The sequence below is a fragment of the Zalophus californianus genome, chromosome 6 (genome assembly GCF_009762305.2).
Source record: "Zalophus californianus isolate mZalCal1 chromosome 6, mZalCal1.pri.v2, whole genome shotgun sequence".
NCBI lineage: Eukaryota > Metazoa > Chordata > Mammalia > Carnivora > Otariidae > Zalophus > Zalophus californianus.
In genome coordinates this window covers 85,361,038-85,374,586 of record NC_045600.1, presented here as the reverse complement: position 1 = coordinate 85,374,586, position 13,549 = coordinate 85,361,038, and the positions used below count along the sequence as shown (strand labels likewise).

Genomic DNA, 13,549 nt, shown 5'->3' with positions numbered 1-13,549 from the left:
AGCCAAAGAGATTTGTGGGACACCATCAAGAATACCAACATATGCGGTGCCTGGGTGGCTCAGTCAGTTAAGCTTCTGCCTCCAGCTCAGGTCGTGATCCTGGGGTCCTGGGATCAAGCCCCACACTAGGCTCCCTGTTCCTCAGGGGACCTGCTTCTCCCTCTCCCTCTGCTGCTTGCCCCTGCTTGTGCTCTCTCTCTCTGTGTCAAAAAAAAAAAAAAAAAAAAAAAAAGAATACCAACACATGCATAATGGGAGTCCCAGAAGAAGAGAAAGAGGCAGAAAAAATATTTGAAGAAATAAGGGCTCTGAAGACTTCTCAAATTTGATAAAGACACAAATCTATACATCCAAATAGTTCAAACACCAACAAGGATAAATTCAAAGAGATCCCCACTGAGACTCACTATAATCAAATTGTCAAAAGACAGAGAAAATCTTGAAAGTAGCAAGAGAAAAGCAACTTATCACATACAAGGGATCTTTAATAAGATTAACAACCAATTTTTTTTTTAAGATTTTGTTTACTTATTTGACAGAGAGGCAGAGGGAGAAAGCCAGCATTTCTGTATTTTTGGTTTGTAACTCCTTTTTTTTGTTTCATATATGACTTAACACACAAATGAATAAAATAGTCATTACATGTCCGTATTAATGGTCATACAATGTATAAAGATATAATTTGTGACAATAACATAAGGTGAGGACTGAGCTTTTATAGGAGCAGAGTTTTGGGGGCACCTGGGTGGCTCAGTTGTTAAGTGTCTGCCTTCTGCTCAGGTCATGGTCCCAGGGTCCTGGGATCGAGCCCTGCATCGGACTCCCTGCTTGGTGGGGAGCCTGCTTCTCCCTCTCCCACTCCCCTTGCTTGTGTTCCCTCTCTCACTGTCTCTCTCTGTCAAATAAAGAAAATCTTTAAAAAAAAAAAAAGACAAGTATAGGAGCAGAGTTTTTGTATATTATTGAAGCTAAATTTGCCATCAATTCAAATAAGATTGTTATAAATTTAGGATGTTAATTGTATCTCCATGGTAACCACAATGAAAATACCTAAAAAATATACAGAACAGGAAATAAGAAGGGAATCGAAATGGTACACTACAAACAAATCAATTAAACACAAAGATGAAGAGTGGCTGGGTGACTCAGTTGGTTGAGCATCTGTCTTCAGCTCCAGGTCCTGGGATTGAGCCCCACATTCAGCTTCCTGCTCAGCAGGGCGTCTACTTCTCTCTTTCTCCCTCTGCCACTCCCCACTGCACATTCTCTCTCTCAAATAAATAAAATTAAAAAAAAACCCACAAAGATGATAGTAATGGAGGAAATGAGGAACAAAATAATGTATAAGATGTATAAAAAACGAATAGTGAAATGGCAGAATTAAGCTCTTCCTTATCAGTGATTACTCTAAATGTAGATGAATAAAACTCTCAAAAGGCAGAGATTAGGAGAATGGATTTTTTTTTTTAAGAATGGATTTTTTAAAAGATTTATTTATTTATTTTAGAGAGAAAGAGACTGGGGGTGAGGAGTGGCAGAGGGAGAAGGAGAGACAGGCCCAAGCAGACTCCCCACTGAGGGTGGAGCCTGACCCAGGGCTCGATCCTACCACTGTGAGACCACAACCTGAGCTGAAACCAAGAGTAGGATGCTCAACTGACTGTAGGCCCCAGGTGCCCCAGCAGAATGGATTTTTAAAAAAATCATCCAACTATATGCTGTCTACATGAAAATCACTTTAGATCCAACAGTATAAAAGGTTGAAAATGAAAGAATAGAAAAAGATATTCCATGTAAATAATAACCAAATGAGAGCTGGGGTAACTATGCTAATGTCAGACAAAATAGTCTTTAAGTCAAAAGTTGTTCTAAGAGACAGAGGTCATTATATATTGATAAAAAGGTCAGTTCATTAAGAGCATACAAAAATTATAAACACATACCCACCAAACAACAGAGCCCCCAAATACATGAAGCAAACATTGACAGAATTGAAGGGAGAAGTAGGTAGTTCTACAAAAATAGTTGGAGACTTCAATCTCACCTTTAATAATAGATAAAACAACAAGACAGAAGATCAATAGGGAAACAGAGAGCTTCAATAACACTGTAAACCAGCTAAACCTAAGAGACATATAGAACATCCTACCACCGGCAAAATACAGATTTTTTTTAAAGATTTTATTTATTTATTTGAGAGAAAAAGACAAAGCGAGAGAGGGAACATAAGCAGGGGGAGTGGGAAAGGGAAAAGCAGGCTCCTCGCCAAGCAGGGAGCCTGATGCAGGGTGCGATCCCAGGACCCTGGGATCATGACCCGAGCCGAAGCCAGACACTCAGCGACTGAGCCACCCAGGTGCCCCAAAATACAGATTCTTAAGTGCACATGGAATATTCTCCAGGATAGACCATATGGTAGGCCACAAAAAAAGTTAAATAAATTTCAAAAGATTGAAATCATACAAAATATCCTCTCCAACATAGTGGAATGGTGCTAGAAATTATTAATAAAGGAAAACTGGAAAATTCACAAATATGTTGAAATCAAACACATTCTTAACCTTCTGCTAAGGAAGAAATCATAAGGGAAATTAGAATATACTTTGAGATGAATGAAAGTGAAAATGCAACATTCCAGTGCTAAGAGAGAAATTTATAGCTGTAAACACCTGCATTTAAACATAGGAAAGATCATAAACCAAAAACCTAATTTTATACCTTAAGGAACTAAGAAAAGAAGAGCAAACTACACCCTAAGCTAGTAGAAAGAATGAAATAATAAGGATTAGGACAGAGATAAAATAAGTAAGGAATAGAAAACAGAAAGAATCAACTAAACCAAAAGTTGGTTCTTTGAAAAAAATCAACAAAATTGACAAACCTTTAGCAGATTAAGAAGAGGTGAGTGTTGATTGATGCAAATAACCAAATCAGGAATAAAAGTGGGAACATTGCTCCTGACCTTACAGAAATAAAAAGAATTATAAGAGAGCACTATGGGGGCACCTGGGTGGCTCAGTCAGTTAGGTGTCTGCCTTCAGCTCAGGTCATGATCCCAGGGTCCACGCATCTGGCTCCCTGCTCAGTGAGGAGTCTGCTTCTCTCTCTCCCTGCGCCCCTCCCTCCCACCCCCACTTGTGTGCATGCACGCTCTCTCTTCCTCTCTCAAATAAATAAATAAAATCTTAAAAAAAAAGCACTATGAACAATTGTATGCCAATGAATTAGATAACCTAGATGAACAAATTCCTAGAAACAAACTACAAAAATTGACCCAAGAAGAAATGGAAAATCTGAACATAATCTATAACACAGAAAAGACTGAATCAGTAGAAAATTTTTCAAAAAAGAAAAGTCCAGGACAAGATAGCTTCACTGGTGAAATCTCCCAAACATTTAATAAGAATTAACTCCAATTTTTTTCCTACACTCTTCCAAAAGATAAAAAAGGAGGAAACAATTTCAATGAAACCAACATTACCCTGATGCAAAAGCCAGACAAAGACACCATAAGAAAACTACAGACCTGTATCACTTATAAATATAGAAGCAAAAATTCTCTGTACTTTTTTAAGTAGGCTCCATGCTCAATGTGGAGCCCAATGAGGGGCTTGAGCTCATGACCCTGAGATCGAGACCTGAGTTGAGATCAAGAATTGGATCCTTAACTGACTGAGCCACCCAGGTGCCCCAGAAGCAAAAATTCTCAATAAAATACTAGCAAACCAAATCCAACAGCAAGTTCACAAAGTGAGATTTATCTCAAGAATGCAAGGGCGATTCAACATAAGAAAATCAGTCTGTAATATACTACATTAAAAGAACAAAGGGAAAAACTCACAATCATCTCAACTGACATAGAAAAGCATTTGATAAAATCCACTACCCATTCATAATAAAAACACCCAGGAACCTAGGAATGGAAGGGAACTTCCTCAACATGATAAAGGGCATTTATGAACAACCCATAGTGCACATCATACTCAATGGTGAAAGACTGAAAGTTTTCCCCCTATGATCAGGAACAAAACAAGGATGCCCATATTCATCGCTGCTGTTCAACATTGTACTGATAATTTTAGGCAGAGCAATTAGGCAGGGAAAAAAATTGACATAGAAATTGGAAAGGAGAAAGTAAAACTATCTCTACTTGCAGAGGACATGGTCCTATATAGAAAAAATGCAAAGAATCCCCCCCAAAAACTTCCAGAACTAATGAACAAATTCAGCACAGTTGCAGGGTACAAGATCAATTCACAAAAAAATGATTTTGTGTCTATATACCAGCAATGAACAATCCAAAAAGGAAATTAAGAAAACAATACAATTTATAATAGCATCCACAAAATAAAATACCTGGAAACAAATTTAACCAAGAAGCTTAAAGATTTGTACACTGAAAACTACAAAACATTGCTGAAATAAATTAAAGAAGACCTAAATAAGTGGAAAGACATCCCACGTTCACACTCCTCCCCCAGTCTTTTTAGACATTCTTTCCCCTAGTAAACCCCCACTACATGGAATTTTAATACCACAAATATACAATATATATCTGTTTATGGTCCATGACCATGTGATGGACCATAAACCAATGGAATATCTGAGATTTTTTTTTACCTTTCCAAGAACCAATTTCGTTGAGAATACATAGTCTAGGGCAAGGAAAGTACAAGGTCGTCCTGAGGCATGTTATAACAAAAGCAAGGAAGCAGTCAAGCCTGAAGAGGTTCCCACTGACCACAACTGGAACATTTTACACTCGATCTTAGCCAAAAAGCCAAGAAGCGATACAACTAGAACATTTTAGCATTCAAAATTTACTGTAATTGATTAAAGTACACTGAATATATAAAAATCCCCGAGCTCATAATAAATAATAAGTAAATAATTCTACAAAAAAGAAAGCAAAAATAAAATAATTCTCATCTGCTACAATTGGAGAATACTTTTCACACCTCTTTTCTCTGAAAACTAAATAAAAGGAAATAAACACTTATTCTGCCTTTTCAGTAAGAACTGAAGTTCATTGTAATCCAATAGCCCCAGCTGAAGAGGGAAAGCTCTTTTTTACAGAAAATATGCCATCTAATAAATGTTGGAGGATTGATCGAATTAGAAAATCACCATTTAAATAATTAAGGATCATCAATAGATACTAACACGATTAGGTAAAATGTTGATGGGGTGGTGCCAAAGGGTAAGTTACCTCTATAATCAGAAGGGGAAAACTTTACAATGGTGAGATCTTGTGGCTACCACTTTAACCCAGTTAGTAAACTTAGCTTTACTTAATGGGACAGTGAGACCTTATGTGCCTCTAATATGATGTAATATAAAGTACATAGGATCACCTCTTTGGCATTTTTACCAAAGGTTATTTAAATTGAATCATCCAATCAAGCTTTTATATCTAACTTCCAATTTATAGGAAATATAAGCAATAGTGAAATAAATTAAATGATTCTATAAGGGAGCAATCAGACAAATCCAGAATGTGAGACATGATAGTTCTATGAGACAACTAATCTGTTCTTTTCAAAAAGTCACTTTGAGGGGCATCTGGGTGACTCATTTGGTTAAGCATACAACTCTTGATTTTGGCTCGGGTCATGATCTCAGGGTCATGGGACCAAGCCCTGTGTCGGGCTCCATGCTCACCGGGGAGTCTGCTTGAGATTCCCTCCCACTCCCTCTGCCCCTCCTCCTGCTCCTGTGCACATGCTCTCTCTCTCTGTCTCTCTCAAATAAATAAATAAAAATCTTTAAAAAAAAAGTCACTCTGAGGAAAATGAATGGTGTTGGGAGGGATAATAGTCTAGATTAAAAAAGACTTTGGAGACATAACAAAATGCAATACATGGTTCATGTTTGGATATTACTATAAAAGACATTTTGGGAATAATTGTGGGACATTTGAATATGAATTGGGTATTAGATGATATTAGGGTATTATTCTGAAATTTTATTAGGTTTGTTAATGGTGTGTGGCTATGTAGGGAAAATTCCTTATATTTTAGATATGCCTATTGATGTATTTAGAGGTGAAATATTTCATAATGTCTGCCATTTTAAAAAGAAAACTTCCACATGAAGAAATGCATGAAACAAATATGGCAAAATGTTAGCACATCAATGTGGTAAATATAGGAGATGAAGGTATCAGTATGGATTGTACTAGTCTTTCAAAGACTTTTTTTAAAAAGGGGGGATGGGGGAGGGAGCAAAAATGTTTGAAAATATTCATAATATAAAGTTTAAAATATTAAAAATGATTTGTGTGAAGGATCCTTAGGAAATGCTACTTTTCAGCGTGAGAATGTGTAAGTTGGAGAACCTGTGATTCTTGAATGCTTCCTCAAAATTTTTTTCCTTCCTTCTCTCTCCCCGGTCTATGCAGCCCTCTTTGACTCTATGCACAGCAACCAAGCCTCAGATAGCCCATTTTCCCCACCCCGTACTCTTCATTCACCTACCCTACAACTCCGGCAGCGCTCTGAGAAGCCCCCTTGGTGTAAGTAATCCTTTTGGAACTGCCTGGACAAAGGCCAAGAGGGATGGAGGGATTGGTGAATGAGAGACCTGTCGTCTCATGAGGGAAACAAAGATGAGGGTTGAAAGACCAGGAATAACCAGTAGGGGAAGCAGTCTCATCTGCTGTTTCCAAGGTAAAGGGAGGATCTGTTTACCCTGTCTCATTATCTCCATTTTCCATGACCCCTCTGTTTCCTTGGAGAGGCTCCTAAAATATAATGTCACAGAGGGTGCTTTGGGGAAGAAAGGATGAAACTTCATTCTCCTCAGATTCCCATTTGGGAATCTATAGCTTTCTCAAGTACAGATGACTTGAGAGGAAACTGAGTACGTAGAAAACCGGGGAGAAGGAAACTAGAATCTGCTACTACTTTCTACATGTCCCTATTCTCAAGTTGTCTGTTCTCAGCTGTTAGTTCAAGTTGAGGTGCTGCTTTTTCCCATCTCTTCTTTATAATCTCTAACCTATCACAAAGGGCATGTGGGTGACACAGTTGGTTAAGCGTTTGACTCCTGGTTGAGGCTCAGGTCATGATCTCAGGGTTGTGAGATCGAGTCTGTTTCAGATTCTGTCTCTCTCTACCTCTGCCCCTCACTGGTGCTCTCTAAATAAATAAACAAACAAATAAATAAATAAAATCTCTAGCCTATCACTAATTTTCCTTGGTAACAGTGTAGTCACAAGGAGTTCTTAGGGTAATTGTAGGGAAGGGGAGATCCCGGTGACAGTCAGAGGGAGGATAAGGGCCAGAGACACCAGTGATGGAAAAATCCTTTCCTTATTCAACCTGCCTCCAGGAAATAACTAAAATCAAACATGGCTTTTATTATTTCATTGGATAGGACTGAAACAAATATTCATATTTCAGCATCTGGGTTAAACAGTTGTAGAATTGGCACTGTGTATGCAGAAGAAACATTCCTTCCTGATTCCAAGAGCTCTTCCCCTGAATTTCAGATTATGTTACATTCACCTTGCCATTGCTCCTTTTATCTCTCCTGGAATGTTTATGGGTTTTGTGCCCCTGGAAATCTTTTTTTTTTTAATGTTATATATATATATTTTAAATTCAAGTATAGTTGATACACAATGTTATACAACATACTGGTTCAACAAGTCTATACGTTATGCTCTGATCACCACAAGTGTAGCTACCATCTGTCACAATACAATGCTAGTACAGTACCATTCACTGTATTCCCTGTGCTGTACCTTTTGTTCCCGTGACTTATTCATTCCATAACTGGAAGCCTGTATCTCCCACTCCCCTTCACCCATTTTACCCAGCCTCCTACCACCCCTCCCCATCAGCTTGTTCTCTGTATTTTAGGTCTGATTCTGCTTTTTATTTGTTTATTCTTTTTTTTTTAAGATTCTATACATAAGTGAAATCAATGGTGTTTGTCTTCCTTTATTTCACTTAGCATAATACCCTCTAGGTCCATCCATATAGTCACAAATGGTAAAATCTCATCCTTTTCATGATTGAATAATACTCCATTGTGTGTGTGTGTGTGTGTGTGTGTGTGTGTGTGTATCTTTAATTTAATTGTATTTATTTATTTGACAGAGATAGAGATAGTGAGAAAGAGAACACAAGCAGGGGGAGCTGCAGACAGAGGGAGAGGAAGAGGCAGGCTCCCCGCTGAGCAAGTAGCCCAATGTGGGGCTCAGTCCCAGGACCCCAGGCTCATGACCCGAGCCGAAGGCAGCCACTTAACTGATTGAGCCACGCAGGCACCCCCCCTTTTTTTTTATACATCTTCTTTATCCATTCATCTATTGGTGAACACTTGGGCTGCTTCCATAACTTGGCTATTGTAAGGAATGCTACAATAAACATAGGGATGCATATATCTTTTGAAATTAGGGTTTTCATTTTCTTTCAGTAAATACTCAGTAGCAGAATTATTGGATCATACGGCATTTCTATTTTAATTTTTTGAGGGACCTCCATACTGTTTTCTGCAGTGGCTACACCAATTTATATTCCTACCAGCAATGCACAAAGGTTCCTTTTTCTCCACATACTCGCCAACACTTGTTATTTCTTGTCTTTTTTTTCTTAAGTTTTTATTTTAATTCCAGTTAGTTAATATACAGAGTTATATGTTATTTCTTGTCTTTCTGATTCTAACTATTCTGACAGGTGTGAGGTGATATCTCATTGTGGTCTTGATTTGCATTTCTCTGATGATTAGTGATATTGAGCATCTTTGCATGTGTCTGTTGGCTATCTGTATGTCTTCTTTGGAAAAATGTCTATTCAGGTCCTCTGCCCAGTTTTTAATTGGATTATTTGGGGGTTTTTGGTGTTGAGTTGTATAAGTTCTTTATATATTTTACATACTAACCCTTTATTAGATATAATATTTGCAAATATATTCTACCATTCAGTAGGTTGCCTTTTTGTTTTGTTGATGGTTTCCTTTGTTGTGCAAAAGCTTTTTACTTGGATACAGTACCAATAGTTTATTTTTGCTTTTGTTTCCCTTGCTTCAGAAGACATATCTAGAAAAATGTTGCTATGGCTGATGTCAGAGAGAGTACTGCCTGTGCTCTCTTCTAAGATTTTTATGGTTTCAGATCTCACATTTAGGTCCTTGATCCATTTTGAGTTTATTTTTGTGTATGGTGTCAGAAAGTGGTTCAGTTTCATTCTTTCGCCTGTAGCTATCCAGTTTTCCCAGCACCATTTACTGAAGACTGTTTCTCCCCATTGTATATTCTTGCCTCCTTTGTCATAGATTAATTGACCATATAAGCATGAGTCTCTGTTCTATTCCATTGATCTATGAGTCTGTTTTTGTGTCAGTACTGTTTTGATTACTACAGCTTTGTCGTATATCTTGAAATCTGGCATTGTGATACCTCCAGCTTTGTTCTTCTTTCTCAAGATTGCTTTGGCTGCCTCTGGAAACCTTATCTTTATCTTGCTTCTGCTTCCCTGTTTTTGTTTTTGTTTTTTAAGATTTTTTATTTATTGGAGAGGGAGAGGAAGAGAGACAGAGAGAGAGAGCACCAAGGGGGAGGGGCACAGGGAGAAGCAGTCCCCCTGCTGAGCACGGAGTCCCATACAGGGCTTGATCCCAGGTCCTGAGATCATGACCTGAGCCAGAGGCAGACGCTTAACTGACTGAGCCACTCAGGTGCCCTTCCTGCTTCTACTTCTGCCTGACCTCTTTGATTTGCCTGAATCAAACCACTAACTGAATATTAAGGCTACTTCTATCCTTGGGGGAACTCTTTTTTTTTTTTTTTCTTGTTTTTAATCTATCAGACCTTTGACTCAGTATGAGGTGTGTCGCCTCATTGGTAAATATTTTCTTTAGGGTTTGTCTGCCCTATATAGGCTTTGTTGGCCCAAACCATGTTCCTCTTTCTTCTTCTTGAAGCATGCCTCCTGTGGCCCTTTACAGAAAGGAGAGAACTGGCATACCCTAAACTCAATGACTGATTCAGCCTTCTCAGGCTCAGGCTTGCCAACTTTCCCAGGTTCTCTTTGATGACAAGGATATTCAGGTGCCCCCTATATCCAAAATTGATCATTATTGATATTAGAGTGCTTTATTTTTTATTTTTTTAATTTTTTTTAAAGATTTTTATTTATTTATTTGACAGAGAGAGAGACAGCGAGAGAGGGAACACAAGCAGGGGGTGTGGGAGAGGGAGAAGCAGGCTTTCCGAGGAGCAAGGAGCCCGATGTGGGGCTCGATCCCAGGACCCTGGGATCATGACCTGAGCTGAAGGCAGATGCTTAACGACTGAGCCACCCAGGTGCCCTGATATTAGAGTGCTTTAAATATAAAGTTACAATGCCATTAATAAATACATTTACAAAAAGAAAAGTAGATGAGTCCCCTACTAGAGGTCAATGGAGTAGTAGAGATTGGGGTAGAAATTATCCCACAGTGTATTGAAGACTCTAAGCCCTTCATTTTATTACTGTCAGTAGTGGGGTAATTAATTTTTATGTTGTATATGTCTGTAACATCCACAAGCCTATAACATTGTGTGTCCCAAGACTTAGAAGGTCTTAACCTTGGATCCAGGGATGGATTTCAGGGTAAAGTCTTTGAAACCCAGGAATATTTTATGAAGATTAGTGTGAATATCCATATGTATATTTTTCTTGGAAGATAGTCCATGACTGTCATTAGAGTTTCAAAGGGTTCAGTGACTCCCAGGAAGGTTAATTATGAACCTCTGCCATTTAGAGATTCCATGGCAGTCTTCCATCTTAAGGTGATTTTCCTTCCTACTGTTCTCATTCATAAGATTTTTCTACATTCTCCTGCTTAATTGTCTCTTGGGCTATAAACAGTGATTACCTTTGCCCCAGAAATATGTTGATTGCTTTAAAGAAATGATTCTTAACAAAAGATGTACATCAGATTTAATTGGGAGTGTTTCAACAAAATATAGTGACCTCATTCCCTCTCCACCCCACATGTTTACACTAACCTACAGAATTAGAATCTCTAGAGATGGAACCTAGAAATATTTATTTTTAAAAAATATCCCATACTTTTGATATATACCCTTAATTATGAACCACTGGATTACAGCATTGGTATGCTCCCAAATGACCTTGGGAATTCAGAGTTGGGTTGGGGGTACATTTGTGAAAGAACTGGATGAAGTGGGCCTCATCACTCTCTCCTGGAGTCTTAGATGTACCTTAGTGCTCCTGTGTACTCCTGTAGTATATATTAGGTCAGATCAAGAGTTCCTGAGCTGGGCTAATTGAGCAGTCTCTGCATAGCTTAGGAAGAATTCAGACCCTCTTTCCTCAAGGCTATATATTCTGGCATTTGAACTACATACATTGAATAGAGCCTACTCTTCCAGCTTGCCTGACTTGGTCTCCTGACTTTGTTTTACAGACAGCAGTGGCCCTTCCAGCACTGTGTCCAGTGCTGGTCCTTCCTCCCCCACTGCAGTGGATGGTAACTGCCCTTTTGGCTTCAGTGATCAGCCTTCTTTAAGTTCACACATGATTGAAGAACGTCAAAGCCTTGGGATGCTCCTTAGGAATGGAGAACAAGAGCTCCCTATTGAAGGGGTGCAAGAACCTTTTGAACCAAGCCAGGCTTCACAGGAACCACCTGTGGAAACCAGCCAGCCATGCCAGGAGGTTGCTGAGGAGATCAGCCAGACATGCCAGGAGGTTCCTGACATCAGCCAGTCATGCCAGGAGGTCCCTGACATCAGCCAGCCATGCCAGGAGGTCCCTGACATCAGCCAGCCATGCCAGGAGAATCATGACAACATTGACCAGACATGTCAGGAGGTTCCTCAGATCCACCAGCCATGCCAGAAGGCGGGCCAGCTGTGCCAGAAAATCTCTGAGGAAGCTTTCCAGTTTTGCCAGGAGAACCCTGAGGAGATCAGCCAGCCATCCCAGGAGGTCCCTGTGGAGGTTGGCAGGCTGGCCCATGGGTTCCCTGTAGGGATTGGTGGCCTGGTCCAGGAAATCCATGTGGAAGGTGGCAAGCCAGCCCAGGAGACCCCTGAGGAGCTCAGCCAGCCATGCCAGGAGTTCTTTGCAGAGGTTGGCAGGCTGGCCCTAGAGGCTTCTGCAATCAATCTATTGTCTCAGGACATTCCTGAGGTTAATAAACCATCCCAAGAGTTTCTGGGGGAGGATGATCTGCAGGTTCAGGAAGTCCCTGAAGTTAATCAGCAGTCCTGGGTGGTCCCTGAGGTGACTGACCAGCTGCCTGGAGAGGATACTCCCCAAGCCCAGTATCCATCTAGGGATCCAAACCCTCAGAGCCAGTCTTTAGCTGGTGACCAGTACTCCCCCCTCCCACCAGCAACATGTGATTAATCATGTTCTCATTAGTGGTATCACACTATACCAGCTATTTGAGCTAGCAACTTCTTCTGTTGGCTAACTCACCTGCCAGTATAAGACCTTGGATCTCACCAGAGGTGTCTGAGGAAGCAGTCCTCTTGGCATGAAGCCAAGAACTGTGCCAGAGCTGGGCCTGAGAAGGAGCCAATTTCATGTTCAAAGCAGCCATTGACTCCTCACATGGCCATTAGACTTGAATAGGATTTCCATTAAGGGGTGGGCTGATCTATCATTCATTACCCAACCTCCTCTGAGCATCCCAGGAAATTCCAGATTGTTAAAGGAAATGCCACTTAACTGCTGAAGACACCATCTGGGACAGCAAGTGCAAAAGGGGACTCCAAGGTCTCCACTTTTCTGGGGAAATATTCACAATTTCACAAGGTACCCTTAGACCATATGTGCATTCAGGAGGACTCTTGTGTTTGCTAGCACTCCTCAGGAGGGCCCAGGATGTCTGTCTGAAATGTTTGGGAAAAAAGCGAGTCTCCTTCCCAAACATCCACTGTGGCCACTAATCTTTAGATTGGGCTTATGGGTGTTTTATATGTCATCCCAAGTTCCCCCGCTGCCCCAGACCTGTTCCTCTGGGCAATAGCCCCAGGGAAAAATAGGTATTAGATTGCTATGAAAATTTAAGAGTAACTACTTAAAATGTTCTGGGGGTTCTTGGCCAATCTGTGAAGCTGGGCCTCCTTTTGTTGTAGGGCTACTTGGCTTAAGAGATGATGTAGTAGAGAAAATCAGGTTCTATTTTAAGCAATCAGCGGAGATCAATATTGTACAGACATGAGCAAAGATTATATATATTTCTGTAGTAGTGCCAGGGACAGACTGGCCAAAGACCAAACACTCCAGGGTTCCCAAGAGGTATGTCCTTTTCTCATTGTGTCTTTAGGGTCAGGTGTGATTATGAAGCTTTTCCCAAAGATATGGGGATGGGCATGGGTGTGGGTAGGAGGAATAATGCAGTCATTGGAGTGGGGTGGCCGGAACATTATGAGTGCTCAATAAATACGAAATAATAAGAATGGTGATGGTGGTGATGATGTCCTTGTGAATTCAAGAATGAATGAGTATAAATCCATCATGTCTGTTCGTGACTAAATTAATCTGAACCAGACAAAAGCTGCTGTAGTTGAGTGGAAAGGGAC

The 13,549-nt window shown here is 40.0% G+C and overlaps 1 protein-coding gene across 17 annotated transcripts in view; it reads left to right on the top strand.

Annotated features, from left to right (window-relative positions):
• The window catches only part of PPIP5K1 (diphosphoinositol pentakisphosphate kinase 1), a 45,322-nt gene extending 31,899 nt beyond the window's left edge, over window positions 1–13,423 (top strand). For 14 of the 17 annotated variants that reach the window (XM_027571756.2, XM_027571753.2, XM_027571745.2 and 11 more), the window contains 2 exons: window positions 6,401–6,514; window positions 11,422–13,423. In XM_027571756.2, the coding sequence (XP_027427557.1) occupies window positions 6,401–6,514; window positions 11,422–12,368 (1,061 nt within the window). In that variant the 3' untranslated portion in view covers window positions 12,369–13,423. The remainder of the gene's footprint in view (window positions 1–6,400; window positions 6,515–11,421) is intronic. The other 3 variants (XM_035728183.1, XM_035728181.1, XM_035728179.1) reach the window with 2 other exon arrangements.
• Window positions 13,424–13,549: the final 126 nt, after the last annotated feature.